The following is a 17,092-nucleotide window of genomic DNA, read 5'->3' on the forward strand; positions in this document are numbered from 1 at the left end:
TCAAGATGCTCAAAGAAAAAACTATCAGAATCCTACACCCAGCAAACCTAGCTTTCAAAACCTGAAGGCAACATAAAGACTTTCCCCCAAACAGACAAGACCTAATTTGTTGCATTCACACATGCCTTATAAAGTAATAACAAAGGAAGTCTTTTTTTTTTTTTGAGGGAGAGAGATTGAGCATGAGGGGAGGGAGGGGCAGAGAGAGAGAGGAAAAGGGAGCCTCCTAAGCAGACTCCACATGAAGTGCAGAGCCTTACACAGGGTCCGACACAGAGCTCTATCTCACAACCCTGAGATCATGACCTGAGCTGCAATTAAGAGTCGGACACTTAACCGACTGAGCCACCCAGGCACTCCACCCCAAAGGAAGTTCTTAAGGCTAAAAGAAAGTGATCCTCAGAGAGGAATTTCGATCTATACAAAAAACCAAAAGGTGCTAGAAAAGATAATCATGTGATTATGAAAGATAATATAAATGAGTTTTTTTTCTTAAAGATTTTATTTATTTGACAGAGAAAGACGCAGTGAGAGAGGGAACACAGGCAGGGGGAGTGGGAGAGGGAGAAGCAGGCTTCCCGCTGAGCAGGGAGCCCAATGTGGGGCTCAATCCCAGGACTCTGGGATCATGACTTGTGCCGAAGGCAGACACTTAACAACTGAGCCACCCGGGTGCTCCATAAATGAGTATTTTTTTCCTCTTAATTGAATGAAAAAGCAATTTTATGAGATACTGTGTTTATGGGGTGCCTGGGTGGCTCAGTCAGTTAAGTGGCTGCCTTTGGCTCAGGTCATGATCTCAGGGTCCTGGGATCGAGCCCTGCATCAGGCTCCCTGCTGAGCCTCCCTTCTCTCTGCCTGCCGCTCTGCCTACTTGTGCTCTCTATCTCTCTGTCAAATAAATAAATAAAATCTTAAAAAAAAGATATTGTGTTTATAACATAGTATTGGGCCTCTAACATACAGAAATGTAATGTATGTGTTTGCTGATAACAGCCCAAAGGAGGTGTGTGGAAGCAAAGCTGTTCCAGGCTAAGGAAATGACTGGCGGTGGTAATTAACAATGTTTTGTTTGTTCGCAACACTAACAGACATAATGTGTATAATGATAATACCAGAGAAAGAAAGAAAGGAAATTGGGTTTTAAGAGGTAACATTCCACATATCACTGAAATGAACCTAGTATCAATCTGAAGCTAATGTGAATAAAATGTATATTGTAGAATGTATATATAGATGTACATGGAGTTAGTGTTAATAGTTACAGTTTCCTGTGAATATACTAAAAAGCACTGAATGGTACACTTTAAATGAGTGACTTGTAAAGTATGTGAATTATATCATAATAAAGCTGTTAAAAAAAAGATGATGGCTGAGATCTTCTCATCATTAATAAAACATATAAATCCCCAGGGGTCCTAAAAGGACCAATAAAAATAAATCAATTACTTGGGACGCCTGGGTGGCTCAGTTGGTTAAGCCGCTGCCTTTCGCTCAGGTCGTGATCCCAGGGTCCTGGGATTGAGTTCTGCATCAGGCACCTTGCTCAGTGGGGGCCTGCTTCTCTCTCTGCTTCTGCCTGCCATCCTGCCTGCTTGTGCTCTCTCTCTCTCTTTCTCTAAGAAATAAAAAATAAATAAAAATAAAAAAAAAATCAACGACTAGACATAGTGTGATGAAACCTTAGCGTATCAACGAAGAGAAACTCTCAAAAGCGACAAGAGAGAAAGATTACCTGCTGTTCTGTGTACTTCCAGGCAATGGTCAGTAAGGTGTGGCCACAAGGAGGGGTACAGGGGAGGCAGGGGAAAACAATGTGCATTATACTCATAGGTTCTGGATGGACAGAGTCATTGCACACCAACAAGGGATCACACAGGAAGAACACCAAGCGTGCTGCTCAACCAAGTGGGGGTGGGGAGCAGAGAAGGAGTGAGGAGCCACAGCAAGTGCTTTACTGGGGCTCAGGACGGAGTACACAAGCAAAGACATGGGGGGATTTCACTGGAATACTTGACCATCACTAGGTCACAGTCAGAAGGGAAGAAGGAGAACTCACGGCAGAGCCTGAGTTCTTATCACACTGGGGTACCTGGCCACCTGGGCAGGGTGCTCACGGTCTGCTTGTGGAGCAAGAAGATAAGAAGTTCGGGGTGCCTGGGTGGCTCAGTGGGTTAAAGCCTCTGCCTTTAGCTCAGGTCACGATCTCAGGGTCCTGGGATCAAGCCCTGCATCTGGCTCTCTGCTCCGTGGGGAGCCTGCTTCCCCCCCGACCTCTCTGCTTGTGTCTCTGCCTAATTGTGATCTCTCTCTCTCTCTCTCTCTCTGTGTCAAATAAGTAAATAAATAAAATCTTAAAAAAAAAGGGAAGAAGAAAATAAGAAGTTTTAAACTTTATAATATACCTAATAAACCAAGGAAAGGCATATGAGAGTTCAGAGTAAGGAACATGCAGAAACAATAAAATACCATCTTCAAAGTCTTGAGAAAAAGTAACTGTTAACCAACAGATCTAGACCCAGCTAAATGAACATTCAGGACTAGGGGCAAAAAATACAGACTTTTCGTTCAGAGAGTAAAAGAGTGTAGCACTAACACCACAGCCACATCTCAAAGAGCTCCTGAAGAATGTATCTGAGAAATAAAAAGCTGAACCCAGAAAGAAGTGGGATGCGAGAAGAAATAATAAAGAAACTGATGAACCTGTGAGGAAAGGTACATAAATGCTAACTTCATAAAACAGTAAGTGATTCATCTTAGAAGTATAAAAACAAAGTAAACGTAAAATAATGGACAAGTACATGTAAGTCAGAAGCTGGGGAACAACTGGAGCAAAAGCAATATAGAGTGGGGTTTTTTTGTTTTTAAAACTTTTTATTTTTAGGTGCACAGGGAGGTGTGTCAAGTGGCCCTTCAAAGAATTGAGCTTTAGGGCTGAAATGGCTGCCACTGGAGAAAAAAACAAAACAAAAAAACCCCTCTGCTTTCCAATTCCAGCTGACGGTGACTTTTTGAGTGATACCCATAAAAGAATTAATTCAAAAGCACACTTGTCCTCAGCAGCCTCTGAGGTCCCTTGGGAATTCATTGTCTAGGGAAGGGGAGGCGTACCCAAGCTGCAGACGCATGGCACGTGCTCTGCAGAACTGGATGGTAAGGGTTGGTTACAACCATCCTCCCAATGTCCCTTTTTAAGCCTTCTTAGAAGGTGGTTTGCATGGTGAGTAGAAAGTAGGCCCCCGTGCAGTTTAGATCTTCCTCACTTGATCAGTGAATGCGAAGTGGCACCGGTCCACTGCAAATTACAGGCTTCATTAGGGAGAAAAGAAATTACTTACTGAGCAGCAAATTCTGTAAATTTGTAATTCAGATCTTAGACTGGCCTCACAACATAGGGTCTTTGTATTAACAGGAAGGAAGTTAGAGACACTGACTGCCTTCAGATTAAAAAAAAAGTAAATCCATTATGCCCTTTAAAAACGTAAGGGTAACCACTAACATGACAGGCATATGTAACACAATTTCTGAACCAGTATAAGAAAAAAAAGAGACTAGAGAAAAGTTGACTAAGTTCATGTAAGTCTGGAGAAGATAAAAAGGAAGAAAAATCCTGTGTAAACAGCAGAGAATAAGGTGCCAAAATCAATTTGAAGACTGAATTAAAAGAGTACAAAAAGGCAAACTGAAAGGAAGCCAGCACAAAAAGATGTAATAATAATGAAAAAAAATGAAAATAGTTCACATGTGTTGAGAGCTTTCTATGTGACAGGGACTGTTCTTTGCACTGCACGTATGTTAACTGATCTCTCCCAACAACAAGGTGAGGTGGGTGCTCTACTACCCCCTTTTCCTGATGTGGAACCCAACTATTAAGCCTCTTCTCATAATGCCATTATGCAGCTACCACTGGAAAAGAAGTACGACTTTAAATAAAACCAACGAAAACTAGTATGGATAAAAAGGGACCATTACATTATAATAAAAAGTTTCAATTTAGAAAGCTATAATAATTATGAGTACTTATCCCCCTGATAACATGACCTCAAGACAGATAAAGCTACAAGTAGAGAATTATCAGGGAAAAATGGATGATGTGACATCCATAGTCAGAGATTAAAACACGTCTCTTTCAACAACTGATGTATCATGCAGTCAAAACAGACTTGAACAATGCCATCAATAAGCCTGAGCTGGGGCGCCTGGGTGGCTCAGTGGGTTGAAGCCTCTGCCTTCGGCTTGGGTCATGATCCCAGGGTCCTGGGATTGAACCCTGCATCGGGCTCTCTGCTCAGCAGGGAGCCTGCTTCCTCCTCTTTCTCTCTCTGCCTGCCTCTCTGCCTACTTGTGATCTCTGTCAAATAAATAAATAAAATCTTAAAAAAAAAAAAATAAGCCTGAGCTAATAAATGTATAAAAAGTCTTATGGCCAAAAGTTTAAGCACATATGGAATAGTAACAAAAATCCTAACAACAATAGAACATAAATATCATGTTATCTGACCACAATAAACATAAGCCACTAAATTAAATCAGAGACTACTAGTAAATACAGTAAATGATCTATGATTAACCTATAATAAGAATGATTTCCTGGAAGGGGGAAATATACCAACTACAAAAGGATAAGAGGCATCTTCTGGAGGGCTGGAAATATTCCACATCTTGGTTTGGGGAAGTTATTATACATGGTATAATTTCAACAAACTTGCACTTAAGATCTGCATACTTTATTGTTTATAAGTACATGGAAAATAAAATTTAATGCCTTATGTTAGAAAAAACTAAAAATTAAGGAGATAAGGGTCTAACTCTAGAAGATGGAAAAATAAAAGGGTAAACCTGGGGCGCCTGGGTGGCTCAGTGGGTTAAAGCCTCTGCTTTCGGCTCAGGTCATGATCCCAGGGTTCTGGGTTTGAGCCCCGCATCGGGCTCTCTGCTCAGCAGGGAGACTGTTTCCTCCTCTCTCTCTCTCTCTCTCTCTGCCTGCTTCTCTGCCTATTGTGAACTCTCTCTCTCTATCAAATAAATAAATAATCATATGATCTATGATTAACCTATGATAAGAATGATTTCCTAGAAGGGGGAAATATACTGACTACAAAAGGACAGGAGGCTCAGGTCATGATCTCAGGGTCCTGGGATTGAGCCCCGCATCGGGCGTTCTGCTCAGCAGGGAACCTACTCCCCCTGCTCTCTCTCTGCCTGCCTCTCTGACTATTGTGAACTCTGTCAAATAAATAAATAAAATCTTAAAAAAATTTAAAAAGAACGAAATTAATGGCACAGAAAACAGATACACAATAGTGAGAATCCATTACTACCCAAAACCGGTTATTCACAAAGATGAATCAAAGAGTCAAACCTTCAGGAAGACTAATCAAGAAAGAAGAAAGTATATATCCACACATAGACACACACACATGCAGGCACACACACCAGTCTCAGCTCTGTCCACTGAAAGGGCGTAAAAGCCATGAATATAACTAGTGCCCAGGTCCTCCAAGGCACTCTGGGAGAAGGCTGAGTCCAGAGAGTACAAGATGAACTAGAAAAAGAAAGCAAACAGAAGGAAAGAATAAAAAGCAATCATCAGTAAAACAGAAAGAGAAAAATCAACGATACAAAAAGCTGGTTCTCAAGAAAAATCGACAGAACTGATAAACCTCTAGCAAAATCAAACTGGGAAAAACACAAATCACCGAGGGCAGGAATGAAATAGGGGACATCACATAAATCCTGCCGTCATAAGGTTAATAAGAGAACACCATGAACAACTCTATGCCCATAAATCTGAGTACTTGAAAGAAATGGATCAATTCTTTTTTTTTTTTTTAAAGATTTTATTTATTTATTTGAAAGACAGAGATCACAAGCAGGCAGAGAGGCAGGCAGAGAGAGAGGAAGGGAAGCAGGCTCCCTGCGGAGCAGAGAGCCTGATGTGGGGCTCAATCCCAGGACCCTGAGATCATGACCCTGAGCCGAAAGCAGAGGCTTTACCCACTGAGCCACCCAGGTGCCCCAAGAAATGGATCAATTCTTTGCAAACCAGAAACTATCAAAAATTCACTCAATGTGAAACAGACAATCTGAACAGTCCTGTAACCAACAACTAAGTAGAATGCATAATTTAAAAACTAGCCCCAAAAGAAATCTCAGGACCAAGTGGTTTCACTGGAGAATTCGACCACTACAGACAGTGGCTCCAAGTGGGTGTGGTTATAAAGGAATAATAGGGAGGCTCTTTATGGTGCTGGAACTACTCATATCTCAACTGTGTTAAAGGAACCTACACAAGTAGGGGTGCCTGGGTGGCTCAGTGGGTTAAAGCCTCTGCCTTTGGCTTGGGTCATGATCCCAGGGTCCTGGGATTGAGCCCCCACATCGGGCTCTCTGCTCCACAGGGAGCCTGCTTCCTCCTTTCTCTCTCTCTCTGCCTGCCTCTCTGCCTACTTGTAATCTCTATCTGTCAAATAAATAAATAAAATCTTAAAAAAAAAAAGGAACCTACACAAGTAATAAAATTCTATAAATCCCCCTCTCTCTCTCACACACACACACACATGTGCACAAGCACAAATGAATACAAGTAAACCTGAAAATAGCTGAATAAGATCAGTGGATTATGTCCAAGTCAATATTCCTGGCTGTGATATTATACTACAGTTTTGCAAAACACTCCCATTTGGGGGAATAAGGCAAAACATATTAACGGATCTCTCTAACTTACTTTAAATGCATCTGAACCTACAGGATCTCAATAAAAATGTCAATTTCAAAAATAAATAAATACACACACATACATATATACCAGCATAAATGGGTCAACTTAACATAAAAATAAATAATGGTACTCATGAATTATAACCCATCTTATATAATAAAAATCCAAGAGTGCATTCTAATACAAATAAAGAGATTAATAAATGGGGGAGAAGGGAATGCTCTTCCTTACAAAAGAATGCCCACTAGTACACATGGAAGGAATGAGAGTTTAAAAATTGCCAGTACATGGCAGCATCAGCAGGTACAAGTCTGATAAGGAATAGGAATTTTATAGGGCCTCAAAGGATCTCCTCACATATTACTTATTAATTTCAAAATGGGAAAAACTAAGACTTTATAGTACAGAAATCTGGCAGGTACAACCTTAATCCAGGGATCAAAGCTAATGTCACCAATATCAGAGCAAAGCGACACCACATGCCTCATGATATATCTAAGAGACTAAATATACAGATGATGGCTAGGCCATATACGACAACGCAGCTCTGACTCACCACCCCTGCAGCGACCAGCCCAGAACATTGAGGGTTTGGTCGATGACTATGAGCTTGCCTACTTTTTCCCACACTTCCAAGGCAGGATTCAGCAGAGAAAGCCAAGCATGTGCCTCAAATGAATTGGCTCAATTGCCCAGCTTGTCGTTAGCCGGCTCCCAGCTTCCCACCCAACCGCTCCCAATCAGAGCACTGGAAACCTTCAGGGCACTGATGAAAAAGCCCCTGTGATGGATCCACAACTTCAGCTGGAGCTGTGAAGGCCACACACATTAAGACAGCTAGCTGCAAGAGACAGTCTCCCTGAAGGGTGGCCCAAAGGGAAGATCTCAAGCGGAGGGCAGAACAGACATTAAGAAGAGCCCTTTGGAGAAGTGACAGATGTTGGCGAGGGTGCGGAGAAAGGGGAAGCCTCCTGCACTGTTGGTGGGAATGCAAGCTGGTTCAGCATCTCTGGGAAACAGTATGGAAGTTCCTCAAAAAGTTGAAAAAAATGGTACCCTACGACCCAGCAATTGCACTACTGGGTATTTACCCCAAAGATACAAATGTAGTGATCCTAAGGGGCACCTGCACCCCAATGTTTATAGCAGCAATGTCCACAAGAGCCAAACTATGGAAAGAGCCTAGATAACCATCAACAGGGGAACTAGATAACCATCAACAGAGGAATGGATAAAGAAGATGTGGTATGGGGTCAGTTGGGTGGCTGGGTGGCTCAGTTGGTTAAATGACAGCCTTCAGCTCAGGTCATGATCCTGGAGTCTTGGGATTGAGTCCTGCATCAAGCTCTTTGCTTGGCGGGGAGTCTGCTTCTCCCACCGACCTCTCTCCTCTCATGCTCTCTCTCTCAAATAAATAATAAAATCTTAAAAAGAAAAAAAAAAAGATGTGGTATATATATACACAATGGAGTATTATGCAGCCATCAAAACCCCCCCACACCAAAATCTTGCCATTTACAACGATGTAGATGGAACTAGAGGGTATTATGCTAAGCGAAATAAGTCAATCAGAGAAAGACAATTATCATATGATCTCACTGATATGAGGAATCTGAGAAATAAGACAGAGGATCATAGCGGAAGGGAGGGAAAAATGAAACAAGATGAAACCAGAGGGAGACAAACCATAAGAGACTCTTATTCTCAGGAGACAAACTGAGGGTTGCTGAAGGGAAGTGGGTGGGAGGGTTGGGATGGCTGGGTGATGGACATTGGGAGGGTACGTGCTATGGTGAGAGCTGTGAATTATGTAAGACTGATGAATCACAGCCCTGTACCCCTAAAACAAACATTTGCCAATAACAAAAATAAAGGGGGAAAAAAAAAAAAGAAGAGCCCCTTGGAAAATCAGCTCCACTCTAGGCACAAGGCAGCTACTGAAAGCTGGGGTGCATGGAGGATACCTACAGTCCAGCCCCAAACCTGCCCACACTGACCCCCTACACCACCACTGTAGTAAAAAACCCTTCCTACACGCAAGTCCTATCAGAAGGAAAGGCAAGCCTCTTTCCATGGACCAAAACCACCTAGTGAACTCAATCTCTACTGTCCTACACAAGCTGTCTGATCTTCGACGAAATATTACAAGGCATAAAAAAGCCGGAAAAAAATAACCCACAAAAACTCCAGAGACGAGTATATCAAACTATACTCAAATAAAGGAACCATCCCACAGAAAATTTAAAATAATTATGATGAATATGTTAAAAGCTCTAATGGAAAACGCAGATAATATATGAGATGAAAAATTCCGCAGATGGAAACTCAGGAAAGAATCGAACAGCAACACCTGGGTGGTTCAGCTGGTTAAGCAGCTGGTGTGGGTCATGATCTCAGGGGTCTTGGCATCAAGTCCCTCTGCTCAGTGGGGAGTCTGCTTCTCCCTCTCCCTTTGCCCCTCACCTTGTGCTCTGTCTCTCTCTTTCTCTCTCTCAAATAAATAAAATCTTTTTTTAAAAATAGAAATGCTAGAAATGAGAAACACAAAAAATGTAAAAAATGAACAGGTAAAAAATGCCATCAGTGGGCTCATAAGCAGACTCAGCAAAGCTAAGGAAAGAATTAGTAAAACATGTCAACAGAAATTACTCAAACTGAAAGACAAAAAAGAAATTAAAGAAACACTACAACTAAATGCAATGTCTGATTCTGGACTGGATCTTGGACCAGGAAAGAAGTAGCTATATTGAAACAACTGACAAAACTGTCATAAAAAATTGTAGATTACTGTTTAGCACTAATCCCATGTTAAATGTCCTGATTTTGATAACTGTGTCGTGGTTATGTAAGAGTGTGTCCTGGTTCTTATGAAATACACCAAATATTTAGGCCTCGAGGGTTCAGTATCTTCGGTTTACTCTCAAATAGTTTGGAATAAATATGCAGAGAAAAAATGATAAGCAAATGTGGCAAAAAACAAATTAACTGGTGAATCTGCATAGCGGGGTATAGGAGAGGAAGTCCTTGTACCATTCCCACAACTTCTTCCTAAGCTCGAAATTAGTGGACTCTTGATTAAGGGTGCTGACCTCTGCATAGTCGAAAATCCACGTGTACCTGCTGACTGCCCCAAAAATGTAACTACTAATAGTCTACTGCTGACCCAAAGTCTTACAGATAAACATGAACAATTAACACAGATTTTGTATATGATATATGCATTACATACTCTACTCTTACAATAAGCTAAAGAAAAAAGTATTAAGAAAATCATAAGAAAACACATTTTCTAAGCACTTGTTTTTTTTTTTAAAGATTGTATTTATTTATTTGTCAGAGTGAGCACAGGCAGACAGAGTGGCAGGCAGAGGCAGATGGAGAAGCAGGCTCCCGCTGAGCAAGGATCCCGATGTGGGACTCGATCCCAGGACGCCGGGATCATGACCCGAGCCGAAGGCAGCGGCCCAACCAACTGAGCCACCCAGGCATCCCAGAAAACACATTTTCAACAGTATATTGTATTTACTGAAAAAAAAACAACAACAAAAAAAAACCCACATATAAGTGGATTTAAACCCATGTTGTTCAAGTATCAACTCTGTATCTAAATAACAAGTTATAAAGTCCCCCACCTCCCAGGCCCATATAGTCTCATAGGGTATGGTCTACCAAACACTCAAGGACAAGATCATTCCCAACTACTGCAAACTGACTTAGAAACTCGTAAAAAAGAAAGCTTCCCGGGGCACCTCAGTGGCTCAGTGGGTTAAGCCTCTGCTTTCGATTCAGGTCGTGGTCTCAGGGTCCTGGGATTGAGCCCCGCATTGGGCTCTCTGCTCAGTGGGGAGCCTGCTTCCCCCTCTCTCTCTGCCTGCCACTCTGCCTACTTGTGATATCTCTGTCAAATAAATAAATAAAATCTTAAAAAAAAAAGAAAAAGAAAAAAAGAAAGCTTCCCAACTGATCTCATAAATTGAATATAAATGTGATACAAAAACTAGTCAAGGAGAACATAGAAAAGAACCGTAACAGGACAAGCTCACTTCTTAAAAGAGTTTCAAAAATCCTAAATAAAATATCAGCCAAACAAAGCCAGTAATACACATAAAAAGAATCTCAAAGATGGTTTAATATCAGAAATCTACTAATGTAAAAAGGTAAATGATAAAGTCATATAATATAAGCAAAATAGTAATATAAATCAGTAAAGAGGAAAAGCCACACGATCGCAGTAAGTGCAGAAAAGGCATCTGCATTTTTGTAATGTAGAAATTCCCAGCAAATTACAGGAGTGGAAAGGTATACTTTCTTAACCTCAAAAAGGTATTTTCTTAATCCTTTTTTTTTTCTTTTAAGATTTTATTTATTTGTCAGAGAGAAAGACTGAGAGAAGGAGAGCACAAGCAGAGGGAGCAGCAGGCAGAGGGAGAAGCAGGCTCCTTGCTGAGCAAGGAGTCCGATGTAGGGCTCCATCCTGGGACCCTGGGATCATGACCTGAGCTGAAGGCAGACGCTCAACTGCTTGAGCCACCCAGGCATTCCGTAATTTCTCAATCTTTTTTTTTTTTTTTTAAGTTTTTTTTTTCCCTTAATTTTTTTTTTCTTTTTATTATTTTTTTGACAGTGAGAGACAAAGAGGGAAAGGGAACACAAGCAGGGGGAGAGGGAGAAGAAGGCTTCCTGCCGAGCAGGGAACCTGATATGGGCCTCAATTCCAGGACCCCAGGATCATGACCTGAGCCAAAGGAAGACTCTTAACAACTGAGCCACTCAGGCGCCCCCGTATTTTCTCAATCCTGAAGAAAGTTCCATATTTATTTTTTTAAGATTTTATTTATTTGACAGACAGAGATCACAAGTAGGCAGAGAGGCAGGCAGAGAGAGAGAGGAGGAAGCAGGCTCCCTGCAGAGCAGAGATCCCAAAGTGGGGCTCGATCCCAGGACCCTGGGATCATGACCTGAGCCAAAGGCAGAGATTTAACCCACTGAGCCACCCAGGTGCCCCAAAAGTTCCATATTTAACACTGAAACACTAAAAGCTTTCCTTCTGAGGCTGGGAAGATAAGTTTATGCTCACTACCAGCACTTTTAATCAATACTACACTGGAGTCCTTAGCAAGTAAAGGAACACCAGGGGAAAAAACAAAGAAATAAAAAGTCAAAGATTTGAAAGAAGACATGAAAATGCCTAAATAGAAAATCTAGCGGAATCCAACCAGGTAAGCGTTCTAATAATGGAGTTCAAAAATGAATCCTAAAATTCAGGTGAAGAAGGAAAATGCTGAGAGTCAGCAAAAGAGATAAGAATGAGGCAGGGAAGCCCAGCACTGGCCAGGAGGATGTATCCCAAGGCTCCTGTAAAGACAGTGTGGTATCAGCACAGGACTGACAAACAGGCAAGGGTCAGAATGGAGTCCAGAAATAGGCTCAGACATCTACGAACCCCTGATGAATGAAAAATCAGTGTGGAAGGGAATGATGGTCCAAAACAATGGTGCTGAGACCATCAGCTGCACCCCCAGATGGCCAACATGCTGCCTCTAGGTGCGATTCATCCCTCCTCCCACCGCAGAGGGGCCTGGGCAGGGGGCCCTGCCCTTAGTAAGCACAACACACTGTGTGTCCCTGAAGCCGGAGGAGACCTCGATGTGGAATATGGGTGAGTGAGCAGGCAGAGGGACAGGGGAGGATCACAGACGGAGCTGGGGGAGTGGTCCAGACACAGCATGGGCAGTCTTGGAAAGACCCAAGGAGAGTGCAGGTGGGTGACCAGGGGAGTCAGTGGCTCCAAACCACCACGAGATGTGGCAAGTCCTCTGCCACCATTCTTATTTAATCCCTGAACAACGCGGTGTGGAGGGCAGGAATTATCACTTCTATCCTGGGAAAGAGAAACGAGGGCTCACAGACATGGCCTGCTGCCCAGGTTCTCGCCCTCCCCCGACGGCAGTGGTGTGTGTTCAAAGAGGGGGGTAAGCCAGGCAAGGAGCTCCTGCCGCCCTGCTGTGACACAGGGGTCTGCCTTAGTGCACCGTGAGGTCAAAGTCTACTCAAGGTTGACACCAAGGTCCAGAAATCAGACAGCCATACTCCTGTATTCATGAAAAGCACTTCCTTACAGCTCCCTAGGAATCATGGCCAAGGGGGCTTACTTCTTTTACAGAGAAACGAAGACTTCTCGTAGCAGTTCTCTGCATGCCAGCTGTGCAGGTCGTGGTGGCGGAGGGTGGGGAAGTGGAAGCACTGGAGCTGGGCGCAGAACACGTTGTCGCTTTCCGACATGGCTGAGGCGAAGATGGGGTCCGGGGGCAGGAACACCTCTGAGGAACCTGGGGGGAAAATAACATGGTGTCAACAGACTAATCGCATGCAGTCCTTGTGGGGACCAAGGCTCCCCTTCAAGCTGGACCATCAGTCAGAGGGCTTGTGGGCCGCCCCGTGCTAGGTACACTGCAGGTACAGCATTCGTTCACAGCCTCCCCTAGTTCCCACGAGCACAGCTCTGGGCAATGGGATGAATAAAGTAACGGGCCAGAACACAGTAGCTTAAAAATGTTCGCATTCATAAGGATAAACAACAAATAAACAGGAGTGGGGGAACCCATCCCAACAGGGTATCAACTAGTAAATGAAGATTGGCTCAAAAAGGCACCCACTGCACGTGCTAGGACACACAATTCAGAACCATGGCTCTGACTGACGACCCAGCAGGGCTATCAGCTGGCCAGGTGAACTGGAAAGCACCGGCTCCCTGGGAACCCCTCCCAGCTCCAGGGAGGCTCTGTCACTCACTTAAATTCTGCCTTCCAAGCTGGGGACCAGGCAATCAGAGAGCGTGCTGCCCTGGCAGCCCAGAGTGGGGGTATCGGAGTGCAGGAGAGGGGGCCAGGAACCTCTATGCTTCTCATTTGCAATGTCCCAGGAGGTAGGACTCTGGCCATATCTGGGGCACAGCACAGCCAGCTCCCAGAGCCCACTCTCTAACTCAGAGAACCCTTCAACACTGGACCACCAAAAGATGCCTTGAGGCTAACCCAGACGTGGGTCACCGGAGATATCCTCATTTTACTATGACAGCAAGGCGGTTTACCCTTGGACAGCGACAAGGTGTTCCCATGCATGCCTTCTGAACCCTATTTTTTCCCAAAACTAAGCATGGAGGTCAGTTTGGAAGAGCTAGCGAGTCTGGATGTGGGCCCTCATCCTGTACACACTGGGAACATGGCCTCCCAGCTCCCTGACACGGGCAGGAAGATGGACTTTGGGGAAACTGATGGGATAGAGGCTCACGCCCCAGCTGACAGGCACAATGTCACTGCACCCCTGCTAGGGGATATTGGGGCTCCATGATCACAGGAGGACCACGGAAGGAGGGTAGGAGTGGGGGGCTTCTCACACCATTTGGGGAGACTGCCTCCAATGCTAAGAGTGGGTGCTGCCGCAACGAGGTCTCCTGTAACCCTGTGTGCCCTCTTCTTCTCCTTCAGATGGCCCTTCCCTTGGCAGAAGCCTCCCTTCTTAAAAACTGTTTTCTTCACTATTTGACTTCTTATCTCATAGGCTGAAAATGGAATAGATTCATCCTGCCCTTTATTTAAAAAAAAAAAAAAGAAAAAAAATGTCTTCAGGGGCACCTGGGTGGCACAGTCAGTTGGGTATCGAACTCTTAGTTTTGGCTCAGGTCATGATCTCAGGGGACTGGAATTGAGCCCCACACATCAGGCTCTGCACTCAGCATGGAGTCTGCTTGAGATTCTCTCTCCCTCTCCCTCTGCCCCTCCGGCTCATGTTCTTTAAGAAAGAAAGAAAGAAAGGAAAAAAAAAAAGTCTTTAGCCCTAAGTCTAGTCACCAGCCCAGAGCACAATGTCAGCATGTGACTACAAAGCTCCGATCAAGGCCACAGGTGACCTCTCAGGGTACAGTCCAGGGGCCCGGCCCCCACCACCTGTCCTGCCCTTGGCTGCCTGGAACCTGCCTGAGTCAAGCTGAGCGCGGAGGGTGGGGTGGATGAGGGCGGCTCCAGTGCCAGCAGGCCATGCACGGACAGAGGGGACAGGGAGGGCAGAGTGGAGCGAGCTCCTCCCACCCGCTGGTGCCCACGGGACTATGTGGGCCTCCTCGCTCTGTGCTGCTCAGAAGCCCTGTTAACCCTGAGGTCATGTGAGCTGTGGTTTCTTGAAACCAGTAACTTAGAAGATCACTTCCTCTTTGCCAAACCTCGTTCCTTTCGGGTCTTCATTTTATGTGCCCTCTCCATCCTTTCTCTGCCAGGAGCTAAATGAGGCTAATCCCAACACACTCAGTGTGGTCTTCACTTAGCATCCCCCCAAAATTCATAGCCACCTGGAATAAGGTCACCATGTGGACCTTATTTGGCTCTCAAGGTTAAATCATCTGGGATCTGGAGTGGGTCCTAAATCAAAGGACCAGTGTCCTTATACCAAGAGAGAAGAAACAGAGAAACATGTGGGAAAAGGTCACAGACAGAGCAGAGCACAGAATGTGGCTATCACAAGCCAAGGAACGCCAGGAGCCACTATGCACTGGCAAAGGAGGAACTCCCCGAGCCTCTGGAAGGAGGGCGGCCCTGCCGACACTTGATTTTGGATCTGTCCCCAGAACTGTGAGAAAGTAAACTTGGGTTAAGCCAGAAGTGCGTGGTACTCTGTTAGAGCAGCCCAAGCCATCTAACACAGCCTCCTAATCATCTCCCCGACTGATTTAACAAATGCCTGCAGGCCCCAGCCTGTGAACAGGCACTTGGGGTACACTGGGTGACAGCAGCAGGCAGAGATCCTTGTCTTCCAGAGCTCACACCAGGTGGGGGCGGGGGTTGTAAAGGCCAGAAACAGATGACTAAGAGACCCAATGAATGAAGTATATGTGATGTTGGAAGGTCACAACTGGTCTAGGTCAAAAGAAATCTAGAGCGCAGAGATGAACGCAGGCCTCGGAGCAGTGCCATGGGAGCAGAGAATGGAGGGGAGGGGTGACCAGGCTTGTGCTGGGAATCCCATACCACAAACAGGCTCACTGCTTTGCTAGAAGGATTCAAGGGGCCCAGCTTCTAGTGGCAGTCGTATTACAGCAACACAGCATGGTACAGCAGCAGCAAGAGAAGGGGACAGCTCAGGCGGGGTCTGGGGGCATCCAGGCCAGACTTCCCGAGCACTCTCCCACCTAGCAGGAGTGTGTGGGCTTTGCTAGCAGCAAGCTTCAGCAACATGGATGTGGCATTTCTGCCCAGAGGAGCCCCTGGGGAACCTTGATTCCAGGCTCACCACTGTTCATGTGGTCCAGGCGGCCTGATATAGTAGGCTCCACCTAACCCCCAAGCTGTCCCAGGCACCAGCCAGGACCAGGCCAGCTGTGCTACCTTCTCGTGCACCGGAGTGAGCCCGGACCTTGGGAAGGAGCATCCCAGGGAGGGCTTACAGCGACAGCAAAGGAGGCATGTGGCTAGAGAGGGGGCAGAGGGAAAGGCTACTGTAGCCTTTCTTAAGAGAAGGAGCCCCAGAGGCGGGAGGGGGAAGAGTAGAGGACCCTCAGACAGCTGTGTGAGGAGATGTGGGTGGGTGGGGTCGGCAGCAAGAAGATCAGGCTGGAGGTGTGTTTGGGAATTTTGGTGGGTGATGTTAGATCTGGTGGCTGTGACCTGGTGACAAGCGATGAGATTCTGGACAGGTCTAAAAGGGCATGAGAGGGACGCCTAGGTGGCTCAGTTGGTTAAGCTGCTGCTTTCGGCTCAGGTAATGATCCCAGGGTACTGGGATCAAGTCCCACATCGGGTTACTTGCTCAGCGGGGAGCCTGTTTCTCTCTCTGCCTCTGCCTTTCACTCTGCCTGCTTGTGCTCTCTCTGACAAAAAATAAAATCTTTAAAAAATAAAATAAAAGGGCATGAGATCATGTGATCATACCAGCAGATTCCCCCACCCCCAGACCCCCTCTGACTGCTGCCTCTGCACGAGGGCCTGCCGATCGGCAGCTGCTGCTCCCAGACACACCCACTCCCTCTGTGCATAAGCTGTCCCTAGCCAGGCACACATGGCCATATGCGACAACACTGAATTTCCTCTGCTGGCACCCCCATCCTGCAGTAGGCTGACGGTCATTCATTTTCTACCCAGAGTGCTGTCTGCTTCCCCACAGTGGGCTGTCCATCTCCCGAAGCAGGGCCTCACCTTCCCATACAGTACCACAGCCCCCACAGAATGGGCCTGCCCTGGGGCCCACAAGGGGCTGTGGGGATCCTCCCAAATGCTCCTCTACTAGAAGGCTGCCTTCCTTCAGCAGAATGGTGGCCTGCCCCAGCTGACTCCACTCCAGCTTGACGGTCACCTCACCCAGAGGGCAGAGTCTCTGCACTGT

General features: G+C 45.4%; 1 protein-coding gene across 4 annotated transcripts in view; it reads right to left on the minus strand.

Moving 5' to 3' along the window:
* The window catches only part of LOC111142492 (DiGeorge syndrome critical region gene 2), a 91,632-nt gene that overhangs the window by 11,832 nt on the left and 62,708 nt on the right, over window positions 1-17,092 (minus strand). For all 4 annotated transcript variants that reach the window (XM_022495702.1, XM_022495701.1, XM_022495700.1 and 1 more), the window contains one exon: window positions 12,874-13,050. In XM_022495702.1, the coding sequence (XP_022351410.1) occupies window positions 12,874-13,050 (177 nt within the window). The remainder of the gene's footprint in view (window positions 1-12,873; window positions 13,051-17,092) is intronic.

This window comes from Enhydra lutris, unplaced genomic scaffold (assembly GCF_002288905.1).
Source record: "Enhydra lutris kenyoni isolate GAN:26980312 unplaced genomic scaffold, ASM228890v2 scaffoldscaffold8, whole genome shotgun sequence".
Lineage (NCBI taxonomy): Eukaryota > Metazoa > Chordata > Mammalia > Carnivora > Mustelidae > Enhydra > Enhydra lutris.